The 13,702-nt window shown below is 33.5% G+C and overlaps 2 protein-coding genes and 2 pseudogenes across 2 annotated transcripts in view; 1 reads left to right on the top strand and 3 right to left on the bottom strand.

Annotated features, from left to right (window-relative positions):
- Positions 1-5,871, bottom strand: part of LOC124456682 — a 68,551-nt pseudogene extending 62,680 nt beyond the window's left edge.
- The window catches only part of LOC124456693 (eukaryotic translation initiation factor 3 subunit D-like), a 77,068-nt gene that overhangs the window by 56,471 nt on the left and 6,895 nt on the right, over positions 1-13,702 (bottom strand). The gene's annotated exons all lie outside the window — the stretch shown is intronic.
- Positions 7,018-8,258, top strand: LOC124457247 (annotated as a pseudogene).
- Positions 8,733-9,251, bottom strand: LOC124457246. Its single transcript, XM_047007527.1, has one exon. The coding sequence runs from the start codon at positions 9,249-9,251 to the stop codon at positions 8,733-8,735; it is 519 nt and encodes a 172-aa protein (XP_046863483.1).

Genomic DNA, 13,702 nt, shown 5'->3' with positions numbered 1-13,702 from the left:
TTGGGTGAAAATGTTGAAAATGCAAAGTCTATAAACAACGGCAATCTATGGGAATTAAAACAAATTGATTACTTTATGTCTTTTAGTTTTAGTTTTATATGAGGTCCGAAGCTGGGATTCGCGAACAAAATTAACAATCTAATGTTGATTTCTTACTTAAACAATCGGTAATGTATTTATAAACTGGAAACTAAACAAACGATAGGTCCAAAAGCAGTTAAATTCAAAAACAATTTGGTAAAGGAAACGACCTACGCAAAGTCTTTACGAAATGCTTCTAACGGTCGTTAGGTCCAAATCATTTCTGAGTTCTTGAACAATCTTTTTTCAAAACTGAAAAACAATCATGTATTTAACGTAAAAATCTTTGATAAACCTGGAATTATCAAAGCTCTGGTAAAAAGCTCCAAATACAAAAAATCGTTAGGTCCAATCATGTTTCTTCGTCAAATCTTTTCTGATCTTGAAAGACTTTGACAGCTATCGAAAATCAATGAAATGAAGCTCTGGAAATTCAAAACAATCGTTAGGTCCAAATCATGTTGATGTCGCTAGTCTTTAAACAATCTTGGTAAAATTTTGTAAAAAACGGAACTACGACAAAGCTATTTTCGTTTTTAGTTTGGAAACGACTTTGGCAACAGCTTCAAAGAAAAATCATGTTGATGTCGCAGGTTTAAACAATCTTGTGATGTTATAAAATATGGAAAATGGATTTGCAAGGCGGAAAGCGAATTCTTAGTATAAATATAATTGCCCATCATGAAACTTTTAATATGGCCTTTTTTATATAATTTTATCAACAATAACGTTTCGTCTTTAGCTGAAGACATCTTCATATTACAATACATACATGTAGGAAGTAGTAAATCCTGTTCTTAGAAATTTTGTACAATACTTACAATAACGACTGTACGTGTTACGCTTCTTCTTTGAAATAAAAAGGTGATATTACTCACTGTAATACTTTGAAACTTACAAATGAAATATTTCACGTAATACTTACGATAAAGATTGTTTCAGCGAGAAATCTCTTTACACATAGCGCGGGAAAGATTGGCGCAAAAAGTCATATGACGTATTGCTCAAAATTGGTCACGTGTCAAGTCGTATAAACATTCGCCAGCAAGAGCTGGGTGACGCGGGATATGTAAATTGATCAAATCGTGCAGAGATAGCACAACATTTAATAGCATTGTACTTTTCGTGTGATGTATTTAATATACGATTGTTTTCATTTCAAGTTAAATATTATGTTTTAACTTGTTAAAACCCAGTATGATGTACTATTATATAGTAGCAAATACTGACAAATCATATCTGTATACAACACATACAATAAAGAGTTGTTGAAGTTGATGCATCAGGAAATTCTTCTACTTTGTAGACATATTATATTTATATATACTGAACTATACGTATGTTATATATATGCAATATAACTCATACAATTTCTATGCTCTGTTTTTTTCGACAGACATCCTACAAATTTTACCTTTTAACCATGATATGCAGAAGGAACAGTTTGTTTTGTCGTTGTCGTCGTTGAAACAGATGATACAGTTGAAGTTTGCCTGTAAAATATTTGCTAAAAGTTTAGAGGAAAATTGATAAACTATTCATGAAATAATAGGTAGTAGCATTTTGATTTTCTTTCTAAAACAAGTCAAAGTTTCAGTTCTTTGTGTTGTATTATTACGAAATAAAAGATTTTTACTGTGTTTGCACGGGCTTATGCAAACCGAGGAGACCTTTGTGAGAACTTGAGAGCAAATCAGTGCAAAGCCAAAACCGAAGGTAAGGTTGCACATGCTCAAGAGTTCTCACAAACGTCTGAGGTTTGCATAAGGTCAAACAGGAAAAATATCTTTTAAAAATATCAATAATGCAAATAGACAAATTTAAAACAAACGTTTTAATTTTTCCTCTAAAATGTATTCATGATTGATTTGCGAATTCTCTTTGATTGATTTGATTTGTTGAGCTCAGATCGGTTTGCACAAGCTAATGAAAACACAGCTATAGACCAATCAGCGCATGCGCTTGATTGCTTTATGTTCTTGTTTTGACTTTCAATTTTTTCTGTCTATTCTTGCCTTACAAACATTAACACTAAAAAATCGTTTAATATTCTGTATATTGAACAATAAATTACACTCATACATGATCACGTGTTTACTCACATGAAAAAGATCACGTGTTTACTCACATGAAAAAGATCACGTGTTTACTCACATGAAAAAGATCACGTGTTTACTCACATGAAAAAGGGAAAGTATTTGAACAAAGAACTCTTGCAAGGATTTTCACCTAACTCTGGAACAGCACACAGACTATAATTGATCAATTTTCTCAAGTAATTTTCCAATTGTTTTCGACGTGTTTCCACAAAATTGACGTCACGATTTCCAATAATTTTCTTCGCGGGAAACGTGAATTGTGCAACAGGTTTAAACTGCTTGCTTGTCTGTGCATAAAAAGGAAAAGGAAGGGATTGTACATTACGGCAAAACAATATGATTAAAAAAATTAAAATACTGATGTTTATTAAAAACCTTCTTATGTAGGGCATAAAATCCAGTATCTTTTGTAAACATTCCATTCGTCGTCTTTGATACGGATATAAACCTTGTGAAGTAAACAATGTTAAATTCTTTATTGACGACAATAACTGGACCACTGACCAGAGAATATATATATATATATAGGAAGTTTATATTTGATGATTCTCCGTATAAAACAGAGCTCGATGCCCGAGGCAGAGCGTAAATATGTTTAGTGGTGTTGAGAAAAATCACAAAACTACAATTTCATCCCGACAAGCCTGTTTCGTGATTAAAGGAAAATCCCTGAAGAGTGAGCAGTCACGAAACAGGCTTGTCGGGATGAATCTGTAGTTTGTGATTTTTCTCTTCCAAAACTATACATATGAAAAGTGAAATATTTGAAATAGAAATATTTGAAAATAAATTTAAACTACGACATGATCTTTTAAAATACGATGACCACAAACACTTTTCTCAAGGGTGATGTATTTGAAACGAGGAAAATACCAAATATAGATCATAAATCTTGAAATATAGTCCCTAGTTATCCCTAACCTAGTCCAGATAACCATCAACATCACATCGGAAGAGTTATTTACTTTTTAGAGATAAATATATGGAAAAATTATACCTGATAAGAATGGTGAATGTTTGGAGACTTTCCTTGTACAAAAACAGATGGAATCAAATGTTAATTAAAGGACGAGTATTGACAGACATGAAATTTGGACCAAACTCCGTCAAATATAAACATTCATCATGATTATTGTCCTGAGGAAGCTAGAACATACGAAGATACGTAGTTTTATTAAGAAATATTTAGAAAATAAAAGAATATTTACTGCTTTTCATATTCATACCAAACAGTTCATATTGTACATACAGATCAATATTGTACATCTATTGTACTATAATGAACACACAGGTCTTTACTGAACATACCGGTCCTCTAAGATTGACAAGCTCTTCTTTTAATATTCTTAGCTGACATTCACGAGCGTTCAACATTTTTTGTAGTCTTTCATTGAGTTCAATAAGTTCGCCATGCATATCAGCGACCTTTAAACATGATAAACAACATTTCATCACAACTTACGCCATGACGCCATCACCATGAAATTCCCCAGGGATGAACAAGAAACGCGAAATCAGTCAGAGTGGCGAGTTTTTTTAAACATATATCACAACTTCATTTCAGTTATTTATCCTCAGTTTTCATAAGTTAAAATATCTTCTTGTATTAGATATTTCTCAAAGTCACCGTGTGCATCGTATAAAAGAGCTTTCTATCAAATAAATTTCGGCTCATCTTCATGCAACATATGATACTGAAACCCTTTTAAGGCAAATGTTTCGATTTGTAAAAGTATTATGGTTTAATGGAAATCTTACTTGGATCAACTTCCGCTCAAAATCTTTGTTTTCTTCCTTTCTACAAGAAAAAGAAACGAAATTCAACGCCGTTGATTCACTTTTGCTACAAATTTACGGTAAATACCTCACTTCTTCGACGTTAGATTCCGGAGAAAGAATGATAGAAGAAAGTCTTTCATTTTCTGGATCTACACAAAAGATTATCGAATATCTTAGATTTCTACTTCTATTTTAAAGATAAACTATCCCTATAGTAAACCTTCTTCCATAATGTCATTTCTTTTCAACGATTGAACAGCACCCACGTATTTCTTTAGTTGGTGTTTGAGCAAATCATTTTCACTAAAGAGCAAAAACAAACAGGTCAACAGACATCTTTGATTAGCGGAAATGCAGAGTTCTCAATGTCCTAACCTTTTTAAGCCGTTAAGAGCGACGCAATTTTCTTCATTTTTCGACGACATATCTCTTTTTAAATCTTCTAATTGAAGACGAAGAGAAGCTGACTTCATCATCTCTTTTTCCAAATGTTGTTGTAACGATCTACAGGAAAGATGATCGAAGGAAAAATCAGGGCAAAATAGTGTATATTCGAATGGAATGTTAATATTAAACGAAGGACGATAATACAACCTGTTACGTTCTTCAACTTCATCTTTTCTTAACATCATCGATACAATCGCCTGTTTTAATTCCTCTTCAACAATAAAAAGCCACGTATTTATTTATATTCATGAATTATAATTATTCACACATACAAATATTCAGTTCACATGATGAAATTTGACGGATGTCTCCAAACAAGCAAAGCAACTACGATACAAACAGTAAAATACAATTGCACTAAATATTTCTATATTTAAAACTAACTCTACCTGCTAATAGGCCATTTATAGTTTGAGAACCTGAGGCAAAAGTGCCTCTCCCGTTCCCAAAACATTTTTCCAAAAGATATAAGAAATAAAAACCATTTAAATACATGAATAGAAAAAACACACAAACCTGAAGTCATTTCTTTGCCTGATGGATATTCCTCTGATGGCTAAAGAACGAAAACATACCAAATATAACGAACTAAATAAAACAAAGATATTTACACATGGCTTTCTACCCTCCCCTCCCCCCCTCAAAAAAGATAAAAGCATTTCATTATTAACTAACATTCATACAGCCATCACCCATGGTTCTGACCAATGACGATCCTGAGTAATCATTAATTTCTATGCTACCATCACGTGTGGCACATATCGCTGCAACAGTTGCTCCAATTGCTAAACTTGCATCATTCTCGACGTCTTCATCAGTGTAAATACTGAAAACAACATAAATTACCACCTCAGTTAAAATGGTGAACTCGTTAGACATTCTTGTAGATAAAATAAAGAACTATCTTCTAACCTTGAAACGGGCGAATCATTTATTGACTGAACTAAATGTCGCAACGTCTCAGGTGCAACAGTAAATCGCTCATTTTCATCTGACGTAGCTAGACCCCTAACTCCTTTATCGTCATCAGGGCAAACTACGGGAATTAGAGATACACCGCTGTTCATATCAACAAGAGGCTCACACACTTCTTCCTCCGACAAGAGCGATGAGTAAGTGTAATGCCCTGATTGCAAAGATGTTGTCAAAGAATGATTTTTTTTTCAAATCATTCGCAGTTATAAACTCGTTTTTAAGATGCAGAACTTCCTGGCTTTTCTTTGTTAATCGAGCCACTTGTTCATCTGTTTCATTCTCCTTGTTCTCAACGTTGGTTTTCGCCATTGTGGAAGAAAGACTTGAATTCTCAGAATTCGAACAATAAGCCAACTGAGAGTTCTTTGGCATTTCAAGAAAATCGTCAGGCCTTTTAGTGAAAGCATGGTTACCACGAGCATGTACCTGAGAATCAGTATTACGTTGTAATATATCGTATGCCGCTCGGGTAAAACTCGTGGAACTATCGTGAGCAGTCGTTGTCGTGGAAGAACTACCATGAGAACTGACAGTAGAAGTTCGTTCTTCCGTCTCTTTGAATTCAACATTTTCAATTTGAGCAATGTTTGCTTTCTTTTTTTTACGTTTTTTCTTTTCTTTTCCTGAAACACAAAAGAAAGATAAAAGTTAAAAATTAATAAAGACGCGTGTGGATAAATGACCACGCATTGTTCAAGTATGATAAAGAATAAATGAGGACGCGCGGTTAAGGGATAATAAGGGATGATAAGGGATGAATAAACAACAGGTATAGTTAAGGGATAAATGAAGACAGGTAATAATGGGATAATAAAGGTTAAGGAGAACGCATGTTTGGGGGATTACAAGGAATAAATGACATGTGTGGTTAAGGAATGATAAGATTAGCAATATATGAGATGAATGGTAGGGATAATTAGGGATAAAAGGGATATTTTTGATCGGGAGAGAAAAATGAAATTCTGATCAAATCTTTATTTTCTTAAAATGTTGTATTTAACAAACTTCACCAGGAGCTCCTGACGTCGCATACTTTGGTGATGGTACAGCCCATACTGATGTTGGACGAGAAACTGCTTGGCTGATGTTGCCTGAAATCTAAAATTAAATTAAATTCAAGTAGTTAAGGAAAAGTACATTCATAGCTTCCACTTTTTTACTAACCATTTCTATTTGCAATGATTCATTTTTAAACAATATCAATAGCATTCCAGCATATCTGTACAGTAATAGAGTTAAACTCAGCTTTGTCAATGTCAATTGCAAAAAGAATTGAACTTAAGCCTTAAAGAAGAAACACGGAATGATAAAAAATCCATTATAGAAATATAAACAAGTTTATTCTTACCAGCAGCCATCATTGGTAACATACTAGATCGTTCATCATCCAATAATAATGCATCTTGCTCATAATACTGACTGAAATTAAAACAATTACACATCGTATAATTATTCTGACAAAAACAGCTTACCGTTAAAAGAAAATTGCATTACTATATCGTATTATACATTGGTTATGATAATCATATAGCTTATCAAGCCAAACTCGATCTTTCTTTCTTAGATGTTACTAAAATCAAACTTAAATGATAATTTAAAGATGATTTGATGAGTTAAATTTATATAGCTATTAAGCATGATTGATAACGGCTCCCATATCGTGATTATTATTAGATACCTCCGAATGAGTCCAGAGCGGTTTGACCATTTGTTGTCATTAGTGGGTCCATATATAGCAAAACAAACGACACGTCTTCGTGAAACTATAAGCCCATCTGAAAGGCTGGTGATAACGTTGAGATATTTGGCCAGTGGCGATTCTCAGCAATCACAATCGTTTAACTTCCGAATACGACGAAGTACTGTTTGTGGAATAGTGATAGAGACATGTGCTGGAATCTGGAAGGCATTGAGCTCTCAGTACTTGAAAGCACCTAAAACAATAACAGATTGGAAGGAAATATCCAAAACTTCTTGGACGAATGGGACTTCCCACTGTCTAGGAGCACTAGATGGGAAGCATATAATGACTGAATGCCCAGCAAGAGGAGGTTCTGACTTTTTTAATTACAAAGGTTTTCACAGTATTGTACTGTTAGCAATCTGTGATGCAAAATATTGCTTCACAATTGTTGATATTGGAAGCTTTGGAAAGGACAATGATGCCAATATATTTAATCAATCAGTCATTGGAAAAGGCTTTGCATCGGGTTCATTTAACATCCCAGAAGCAGAAAATGTTGGTGCGTCGGAAAAACTGCCTTATGTTATTGTGGCTGATGACATTTTTGGTTTAAAAACATATCTAATGAAACCATATCCAGGAAGCAACTTAACTGAGTCCCAAAAAGTATTTAACTATAGACTTAGCAGATGTAGAAGGGTTATCGAAAATGCATTTGGCATCTTATCAGCACGTTGGAGAATATTTCGGCGACCAATCAAGGCGAAACCTTGTAATGTTGACAGTATTGTTAAGGCTTGTGTTTGTCTACACAACTATTTACAATTAACAGACAATGCTCATTATGTTCCACAAGGCTTTGTTGACAGAGAAGATGGAAGCGGTGCAATTATTCCAGGGGATTAGCGCTTAATTACCTGTAATAATTCAGGTGGGATGAGATCTCTGTTGCAAAGAATCAATAAGTATGGCAATGATGCGAAAACGACAAGGGAAAGCTTTGAGAAATATTTCAACAGCAGAAAAGGCTCAGTGGCTTGGCAATTAAAACATGTAAGGAACTGTGGGGAGGATTTTGCTACTGCTACATATAACAAGGAAGACATGTAAACGTTTATTGATCACATAACATTGTTTGTATATAAAGTTAAATATGATCACTATAATGATAGCAACAATATCAAACAGTTCAACAAGTGTCACTGTTCCACAATAACTGGAGTCTGTAACTTTAAAGTAACAAGGGTTGATATTTCATGCTGTACATCTGCAATACATGCTAAAATATCATTTTCAACTTCCGCCTACATTAGATGACATAAGATTTCCAAATTCTAAGTCAAAAAAGATCTTTTCTATGCAATGCCTGACATAAACCTTTAATCTGTCATCCAACTTGCCCATTCTTTCAGCCAAACTCAAACAGTAGTGGACATCAGCTGACATAGTTGTGTTTTCATCTTGCAGTTTGCAGGAGGCCTCAAGTGACTTCTGAAAGCTGTGCATGACTTTGCAAAGTTCTAGATCTGCATTTGGCTGCCTGTGCTCATTTGACCATGGCCTTTTACACAAGCTGGTGATTTTTTGCTTTTGGCAGACCACGTTACTTGAGCATCCGTTACATTTGAATTGATGAAAATTAAAATATGAAAATTGTAAGGCACTGTTTACATGAAATCACACCTTTCGAGTATTTCAAGGGAAGGTTTATATTCTGAAACACAAACTGTTTCCTCCTCGTCTTCTTCTTCTCTACTAGTATCCATACTTGTACCAGAAACTTTGAGTGGCTCTTCAGGTATAATAATATTTGAACAAGTCGATCGTGATTTGATGAAGGGACACAACCAGCGCAAATGTTCGTATTTGGCCTCCAATATTACCGAATCACTGCCAGATCCAGAAGACGGTTTGCACCTCTTAAGATACCGCGAAAAAGTGGTTCGAATGCTCTCATATCTTTGTTTGCACGTATTCACATCCATGTCTGTATGAAGGGATGCGATCTCTTTCCACGCATTGGACTTGATATTCTTGTCCTTGAATTGAGCACTGCTACGGTTGTATATACTTGGAAACTCTTTTATAATTTCCATAAATGAACAATCGTCCCCGTTTTGAGACTTTGTAGCAAGATTTTTTAAATAGGCATGCAATTGCACTTCCACTCCTTGGTCATCCGCCATTTTGAAAAGCTGTGAGTGTCGGATTCTGGTCGGATTTCATGTTCACACTTGTCGTAATTTGTCGTACGAATCCCCGATTGGCGCAGTTTTACTGGGACATCAGAATCAAATAGAAAGCATTCCTATTTTCCCGATGTTTGTGACTTTGTCGCAGATTATCTGGGATCTCGTATTTGCCATGTTCACACTTATCAATAAACTACTGGGACCGTCGCATATGATAAAATACTACGATTTTTCCGACTCTTACGACAAGTGTGAACCAGGCTTAAGGCCCACAATTATTTGCCCCGTATCCACTCAAGCGACGCAGACATTTGACGCTTAACTCTTCAGAACGTTGAATTTATCTGAAAGATTGAATGTTCAAAGTTCCAACCGTCGACCAGCAAAAGGTTTGTAAGATAAAAGATAAAGATTTATCATGTGTGTTTACGATGTATAAATGTGACCTTAAATACAAAATGTTTCTCATATTTAATTAATATATTTTTACTAAATATTAGTCACACCTTAGTACTATGAAATATACATCATAGATACACGTAGCAATCCTGTAATTGTATACCAATCAAACGAAGTTGCAAATACAAACAATTTACTTACGAAAAATAATTACTGCCATCGAAAGGAAGGCCTGTTTATCGTGATGTGTTTGTTTGCCAAGAAATTCAAATTGCTTGCTAGCATGCAATTATATTCATCTTTGGATCCGGACGGTATATTTATAAAATATGTGTTATTTCATTATACTTGTGATAGTATGACGTGACATTTATGAATCAGGAGGAAAATTAAGTTTGAAATTGCAAATGGACTCATGCATGCCATCATTATTATTTTAAATATTTAGTCGGATTTTTAAACATTTAGTCGTTTTGTAACTTTGCAATTATCTTTCGTCGAGCTGTTGACGCTATAAGGTGATACATGCAAGTTCAGCATTGAATAGTTTAGATATTTAAGTCGTTTTAGAAGTAGAAATATTGATCAGGAAGTGGGTTTATCTTTGTCATAAACTATAGCATCGCTTGTTCAATTTTGTAAGTCCGCATTTTAAATGGGGCCAAAGAATTTTCCTTATCTTTGTGACGTTACAATTGTTTTCGTCGATGCTTAGCTGTTGACGCTAATGTTGTTATGTGCAAATTCATCGCATTAAATAATACAATACTGAAGATCTCTGATTTCCTATCAACTTGATAACCTTATAAGTACAGCTAGGCAATCAAACAATTCTGCACATCTGTGTAAAAGGAAGCATGCATATGTGACGTCACTCGTGTCACGTGTCCTAAGATATGAATATTACAACTTATTAATTCCTTTTAACACCCACTTAATAGTCATATTAACAAAACTAACAAATCTTCATGACACAAAATTAAAACTTATTATTGTTCTTTGACTTCAACTACTCCCAATAGCTTTGTAAAGTTTTGATATTAAACTTTTGAGAGTCTTTTGGTTATTATATCACCAATCATGTCTTCTGTTTGGCAACACTTGAAAGAAATTATGTTATTTTTGACGTGTTGTCACACATAGTGATACGACACATCTACAGTGGTTGACCAAAAAAAAATGTCCCCGTAATGAAATATGAGTTTTGTTTATAAAATTCATGAATTTAAAAAAAAACTGTTCAGAAATAATCGTAATAAAACAACAGTTCTAGTAAACGACAATACTTAAGCAGTAATTTACAAAAAACTGTGCATGTGCAGAAATGTCGACGGTCCTGCAACACTGAAATAATTCGTCATGTTTATATATTGCAACAAAAATCAACACAAACATCAAGCAATTTTTAAAACCAACGCAACGTATACATGAAAATAAAGAATTTGAATTGTTAAGAGTAAAAAACAAGACACTGTCAGCAGATATATCAGAATAAAAAAGGCGAACGGATCTTGAAATTCGATATATGCTAAATGCTAGAGTCAGTGTTTGTAATTAGGAAGTTGCACAGAAGTTTCTACTAAGTTACTGTGAAGTAAAATACTGAGTTCAAAGTTGAGGTTAACTTGAGATTGTAATCACACCTCCTAGTGGTAGAAAAAAACAACAGACCACTGAGAGAAGGAATATTTTCATTGCTAACACCTCAAAGTTAAGTACCCTATCAAAGATTTCTTTTTAAACCTTATAGTTCCAGACTTCAAATGCAGCCTTTAGATAATCTTCGTAGCTTTGCAAATGTCTTTTGTTGATGCTAAGGTTTATTTATACTAAGTTTCGTCGTATTAAATAATTAAAAAACTGAAATGCTGTGATTTCGTCATCAATCTGATATTGAACATTTTTATAACTTCATCAATACAGTTAGGCAATCAAATAATTCTGGACATCACGTGATACGTCAGTGAAAACACAAACTGTGCAACAGCCGTTTCTTACGTCACTTCTGGCATTCAAGACAAAGACAAAACATAAATTTCCATTTGACTTCGGAAACTCTCTATAGTTGTCCTTATTCAAACTAAAGTTTGATTTGTTATGTCCTCTGAATGCCAGTTCCTTTTTAAATATTTGTCTTTCTTTTTTTCCTTTTATCCTCATTATGACGTTTCACAGCCTCTCTTGTCTTTCAGAATAAAACTTCCTCGTTAACATCGTTGTCCATAATGTTTAACACTTGCAAATATGAAAAAAGTTATTTCATTTTTTATGATTCTCGAAAACGTCGCAAAATGATGCTTTTTAATACATAGCCAATGTTGTTCGCAGCAGCACACAATCACAAGAAACTATCTTTAATTTCTAACTTATCGAAACTGTTAGAATCTGCTATCTCTTAGTTTTCTTTTCAGTCGGTGCGTACCATAGAGACGTGTTATAAATTACGAACATTCTGATCTATAATATTTTGCGAACTAAAAGGTCTTTGTAAAGCTCATAGAAATTATATCTGAAAACTTTTATCGTATTTGTAGATACACGTTCTAAAAAGTCACGACCAATAGGCAATATTCAACATTCCAGTTTACGTTAATCATCCCTAAAACGCGTTAGTTTATCAACATACATTAAAAATTTTCATTTCATATTAAAATATAATCAAAATAGTGGTTCATGGTTTTAAAATTGATAAAGAATTTTACCATTGCCAATCAATTGTCGTACATAGCCAAAGAAAAACAAGATCTTGTGTTACAACATGTTGTAAAACATATATATTTATAAAATCAAGTTTTAAGTAATGCGTTAGAGTCAATGAAATTAAATAAACATAAACCTTAGTAAATTTAAAAGACCATTAGCTACAACATTATAACATATTCTTAGATACAGAGGCATGACATTCACAAATGACTATGCAAATTATTGAAGAATATATTCTTATGTCTGTTTTGTAACGTAAACGTTAAGGTAAAATATCATGTTTTTTTAATTTTTCTTAAGGTTGTTTGACAGGATACTGCAGTTGGTAAAATCTGTAGCATACATGCTCTCTGTCATTATTAGTTTTTAAGTTCTTTTGTAATATTAAGACGATTTTGGTGAAGTTAAATCAATGGAACCTAATAAGGGTTGTATAATATTCTTTATTTGCTTGATTTTTATCTTGTTGATATATACCAAATTTTTGTACAGATGGAATCGTCAGGAATAAGAAATCTGTCTTACATTCAGCAAATAATTAACGTGGTACAAAAGGAACTTGCTCAGTTTTTCATTAAACAATGGAACTCTCGTTACAAATCAACTTATGGAGAATGGGATGATACACACATCAGTGGTAACAAATTTTACAATTTAGAATCAAGAAGAAAGTTAGACCAAAAAACTCGACAAAAATATCAAGATGGAGATACCAGTAAGTGGGACTGTACGATATTATTTGATGCAATATTTTTTTCAAATTCAATTGGAAAGCACCTTGACAAAAAAACAAAGGATGCTGTTCATGCACTTCGTTGTGAAAGAAACAAGTACGCACATTGGTATGAAAGGAATGCTCAGATGATGATTTTGATGATATAGTCAACATCATTGAAAAATCATTTCAAGATTTGAAATTTTCTCTCGATGAAATCAATAAAATAAAAATCATCGTGACAGTTTTGATTTATTTCAAGTTCTTCCTTCAAAACCTAATCATTTTTTCGTTGAACGCTCTGAATTACGAGATAAAATTATAAAAGATCTTGAAAAATTAAGGAATGATAACAATGATAAACTGACATATTTTTACATCACTGGTAATCCTGGCAGTGGTAAATCACAACTTGCAAGACAGGTTTGTGAAAAAATATCGTGTGATTGGAAAAATAGAACTTCGTTTGTAATGACTCTCGATGGAAAAATGAGGAATCTCTTTTAAAACTTACTGTGAACTTGGATACCGTTTAAACTGTGACAAGGATATGATTAAAAAATTTGAAGATGAAAATTGTTCCATCGCAGACAAAGTGAAGAATTTGCGATCGTTAGTATCCACACGA

The sequence above is a fragment of the Xenia sp. Carnegie-2017 genome, unplaced genomic scaffold (assembly GCF_021976095.1).
Source record: "Xenia sp. Carnegie-2017 unplaced genomic scaffold, XeniaSp_v1 HiC_scaffold_6, whole genome shotgun sequence".
NCBI classification, from domain to species: Eukaryota; Metazoa; Cnidaria; class Anthozoa; order Malacalcyonacea; family Xeniidae; genus Xenia; species Xenia sp. Carnegie-2017.
The sequence above is the reverse complement of the archived record's forward strand: the minus strand, read 5'-3'. Positions and strand labels throughout refer to the sequence as shown.